This window comes from Juglans regia, chromosome 9 (genome assembly GCF_001411555.2).
Source record: "Juglans regia cultivar Chandler chromosome 9, Walnut 2.0, whole genome shotgun sequence".
NCBI lineage: Eukaryota > Viridiplantae > Streptophyta > Magnoliopsida > Fagales > Juglandaceae > Juglans > Juglans regia.
Window position 1 is genome coordinate 8,361,711 of NC_049909.1, and position 5,023 is coordinate 8,366,733.

At 32.6% G+C, this 5,023-nt stretch overlaps 1 protein-coding gene across 1 annotated transcript; it reads left to right on the forward strand.

Annotated features, from left to right (window-relative positions):
- Positions 1-619: 619 nt before the first annotated feature.
- LOC108979846 (transcription factor PRE3-like) lies at positions 620-2,138 on the forward strand. Its single transcript, XM_018950612.2, has 2 exons — positions 620-1,024; positions 1,825-2,138. The coding sequence occupies exons 1-2, from the start codon at positions 899-901 to the stop codon at positions 1,975-1,977; spliced, it is 279 nt and encodes a 92-aa protein (XP_018806157.2). The 5' UTR covers positions 620-898; the 3' UTR covers positions 1,978-2,138.
- The last annotated feature ends 2,885 nt before the right edge of the window (positions 2,139-5,023 follow it).

Sequence of the window (5,023 nt, forward strand, 5' to 3'; positions counted from 1 at the left end):
GTTAAGGGTAGAACATGGGGTGTTAGGCAGCTTGACTAGTCAAAACTAAAAACAAACGTATCGTTCATCTTGGCTGTTCCTTGGAGATTTGAATAATTCAGTTCACTTTTATAAAATTTTTTATTTTATTTTATCTAATTATTATAATTTTTTAAAATTTTTACATAAAATAAAATAAATAATTCGATTTTTTTAAAATTTTAAAATAAAAATAATATTAAAAAATATATTTTAATAATATTTTATTTAAATTTTAACTTTTATCTCAATTTATCTCATTTTATTTATTAAATAAATAAATAAATAATTATTTGTAATTAATGCATGGTTATCACAAAAAAACTTATTTCTTATGAGTTTCCAAGAAAAGCAATTTAACTTTAATTCTTAGAAAGTTCTAAAACCAACGTGAAATTGCGTGTGGAAACTGGCGCGCACATATTAAGAGAGAATCAAGTTTATAGAGATACGCCATACTGTCCTAGCTAGCTAGCTAGCTCTAGCTCGCTCTCATTGTGTGTTTTCCCAAGTTTGGTTTCATCTTAAAACTGGACTCTCTCTCTCTCTCTCTCTCTCTCTCAACCCTATTTAAATAGAGGCCTAACCCCCGCTTTCTTCCATGCAATTGTCTTGAACTCGATCCAGTAGTAGTACTATCCCCAACACCCACTCTTATTTGTGTTCTTGTGCGCATCTCTCTCTGATTTCCCTCTCTCTATATTAATTATCTTCTTCAAAGCACCCCTCTCCATAGCTTGTGAAGTTGTGATCTCTGACAATTCTGTAGATATACCGATTTCATTCCCATTGTCTCCCTAGAGTTCCTGTTTAATTTGCATCTTTAACGCTTCTTTCATTCACATTGTTGTCGTATAACGTACGTACTGCAATCATCAACATGTCTAGCAGAAGGTCTCGGACGAGGCAACCGGGTTGCTCAAGGATCTCTGATGACCAGATCAATGATCTTGTTTCCAAGTTGCAACAGCTTCTTCCTGAGATTCGTGACAGGCGCTCTGACAAGGTATTTCATTTTTCTAATGGCAGCTTTACTTTGTTAAATTAAATTTCTAACTTTATAGCATATATATATATATATATACACATATATAGATATATCAAGTTACAATGCATGTAATTTACTTGGTAGATGTTACCCTGGAGTTCGGACTAGGCTTCGATCGGTCTCCAGCTAATTGAGCCCTATAAATGACATTTAAATCTTTAAAAAATGTTTTAGAAATAAAGAAATTTCACAAAATAAAATTCATATATAGTTTGACGTGGTACGTCAGATTATAAAATTATTTTTATCTTAAAGTAAAATTAATATATCATATTTATATAAAGTCATATTAATTTGTGAGTATACTCTTATAAAATTTCTGTGTCTGTGACAGTTCACTCAATCTTAATCAAAAAGTTAACATCTATCGCCTGATCCCACCCAAGAAAATAGAAAAAAATGGAAAAGAAAGTCTAACTAATTAATTAGTTTGGTCACATATATAGGCGCTAAAAATAATGAATAAGATTTTGAAGAGTAGGCTTAATTTGAAGTCATTCGTAGTTGAAGTTACGGCATATATATGGGACCACAATCAAACAGCCATATGTAGGTTTTTGCTATGTCTTGGAAGGCTTTATAGTTCCCATTTAATTGACTGAATTTAATGTATGATTGTGCTAGCTAGCTAGCTTCTGTTAGATTTGTGTGTATTCCAAAGAGAGAGAGATCAACCGACCAACATATATTTTGCAGAATTAATCAATGTAGCCAATTTATAATTAATATCCATATATATGATATAATTATATGTGCAGGTTTCAGCTGCGAATGTGTTACAGGAGACATGCAACTACATCAGAAGCTTGCATAAAGAGGTTGATGGCCTGAGTGAGAGATTATCAGAGCTATTGGCAAGTACTGACACTGCCCAAGCTGCAATTATTAGGAGTTTACTCGTGCACAAGTAGTAGTAGTAATCATGATATGGATGATCAGTAGAGCAAATTAATATTTACGGATAAATTATTAGTCAGCAGTACATCGATCTTCATAATAAATTTGTAGTACAACGTACGTACGAGTAGCCGCCTAAAATAATATTGTAGCATCCAGTTGAATGCATGCGAATGATTAATCTCTTAGGCTCCATTCGGACATTGAGAGGAGGTAAAAAATTATTTTAAATAAAAATTAAAAATTAAATAAAATATTTTTTAAATATTTTTTTAATAATATTATTTTAAAATTTAAAAAATTTAAATTATTTAGTTTTAACTTTGCGACGCTAGCTCTGGCTAGCTATATATATATATGTACGCTACAAAATTTAATAAAAGTACTACCACTAGTCCAGCACTAGCTAGTATATTATATTTATCCTGCCTTAGTTTTCTGATTCAATAATTAATTATTTGAAATTATCAGTAGTGAAGATCTGTATCGGTCAATAATTAATATAATGAGAATTTGCAGTTGAATATTTAAACTACTACAGCCTTCCCTGGTTCCAAAATAAATAAATGAAATAATAAAAAATAAAATAAGATTACCGCATGACGTAAAGGAATATTATAACCTTTCACAGTGAAAGACATCAAGAAGAGTTTTGTTATACATCAATCATTATTCATTCTTACACTCTATACCTAACAGGCTTTTTTTTTTTTCCATAATGTGTGGGGTACTATAGGGTAGTAAATAGTGACTGATGAGAAAAATTATTTGATCAAGAATTACGAGTGTCTTTTGATATGACCAATATGATATCAAGATCTAAAACTTTTATTTTCTAATGAGTTTGGGTTGGGATATATACATGGAACAATGGTACTATTCATGTACAATATTTGAGAGTTGGCTTGTTAGTTTTCCTCATATATAGTGTTGGGTATAAAAAAATAAAAAAATGTGTTAAAATCAAAATGTATGGGCCGACATATGAGAGAAGGAAAATTCATGACCAAGCAAATTAGATGGAGGAGATAAAAGAGAGGCCTGTAACATAGATACGAGGAGACATAAAGCTAAAAAGATCATGGGACAAAGGCGATTGGGCAGCAATTGAAAATGGGTGAAATGGCAAGACACACGACTTGTATGGGTACTTCACTTCTACATGACTACCAGTAGACCATCTTCAACCTCTCTTCTCCTCGATTTAGATCATTGTACAGGCCGGAAAGTGAGGCCAACGAAATTTATAACATCATCAAATACAATGGATGTCACCTCCAAAAAATCTGTAAACGTAAGTTTTAATGCCGAATCATGTAGATCCGGTGTCTTCCCGCTTTCTATATTTTCTGCACTTTATTTCCATCTCAAGTAATAGATGATCAGCATTTCAAACAATGTATCACCGTCAAAGAACCATTGTGGGTGTCATTTAACTTATAGTATGGATGTTGGTATCCAACCTTATCCGAAAAATGCATCAACATATAGTAACTGGAAGAATATATATAAATATATATATATATATATATATATTATAAAACAATTCTTAGTACGTCGTACATACCCTTTGATGAAAAAAAGTAAAAATAGAACTTGGAAGAGACTTCTATAATTTCTGAATGAAGATCATGTATAGTAAGAGGGTCTATTTGTAGGGAAAGAGACCAAAGTGAAATAAGAAGCAACGTGCCTTGCTAATCGAAGATGATGCTTAATGAAGTAACAATCAATCTTGATATGCTTGGTACGTTCTTGGAAAACATCATTACGAACAATCTGTATGGCATCTCAATTGTCACAAAAAATAGGAGAACAAGTCATTTGAGGGGTACTCAAATCTGCCAAAAGCCAACGTAACCATAAAAGATTAGATGTAGTACAACAAGAACACGATAGTTAGATTTTGTATCGGAGCGAGCAACAACAGACTGCTTCTTACTACACCAAGAAATTAGAGAAGTCCCTAGTAAGAAGCAATAATTGGTAGTGCATGGATAATTAGTGGGATCTCCAGGCCAATCAACATTAGAATAAGTCTAAAGCACAAGAGGTGAGTGTGAGAATAAATGTAGTTCATGAAACATAGTTCCTTTGATCTAACGCAAGGTACGAAATACGATAACGTAATGGGAAGATCGATGAGCACTCTTAAACTAACTAACTAAATTTATTACATATGTAATAACTAGTCGTGTGATGGTGAGATAAATAAGACTGCTGACCAACTGCCTATAGAGTGTAGCATCAGAAAGGGGCCCACCATCGATTGTAAGGAGCTTGACATTGGTCCCAAGTAGGAGTGTCAATATGTGACACGACCCATTAACTCAACACGAACAGAACACGATAAAAGCAGGTTAGGGTTTACCCTTAACGGGTTCGGGTCAAAATGGATTGACCCATTAAAACACGATAGCTCAACGGGTTGATAACTGGTCAAGCCTTTATGACCTGTTAAGAAAGTTAAAATTACAATTATACCCTTATACCTAAAAAATAAAATTGTTGGAATTTTAATTTCGATATTTTTATTGTTTAGATTGTAATTTTGGACTTTTAGTTAGTTTTATATTTTTTTTATAGATATTATGATTTTAACATTTATATAAAATTATGTTAAACTTAACTAGATTAAAGAGGTTAATTTTGGGTTTGTTTCAATCCATTTACATAAATAGGTCAAAACGGGTTGACACGACATGACCCGTTATGTTATTGGATTGTGTTAGGGTTTGAGATTTTGACACGATAAGCTTAACAAGTCGGGTTAGGGTTGACCTATATAGTATAATATACATGTCTTGATACGACACGAACATGACTCGTTAACACGATTTGACACCCCTAGTCCCAAGATGAGTGTTGACAGCCTTACTACTAGTCAAACTAGTCGAGAAAGCAAATCAGAAGCATATTTATATTGAAAGAGGTAATAATTGTATGTGCCAAAAGTAACATCAAGTTCAAGAAAGTAGTTGAGTCTGCCCAAGTCTTTCATCTCGAAATTTTTACTCATAACGGTCTGAAGACTTTGTATCCCAAAAATGTCATTCTTGG

Bases quoted from the DNA above. Each gene is read 5' to 3' on its own strand.
- LOC108979846 (XM_018950612.2), top strand. From the start codon at position 899: ATGTCTAGCAGAAGGTCTCGGACGAGGCAACCGGGTTGCTCAAGGATC. The intron at 1,025-1,824 runs GTATTTCATTTT...TTATATGTGCAG, and splicing joins GTGACAGGCGCTCTGACAAG to GTTTCAGCTGCGAATGTGTT.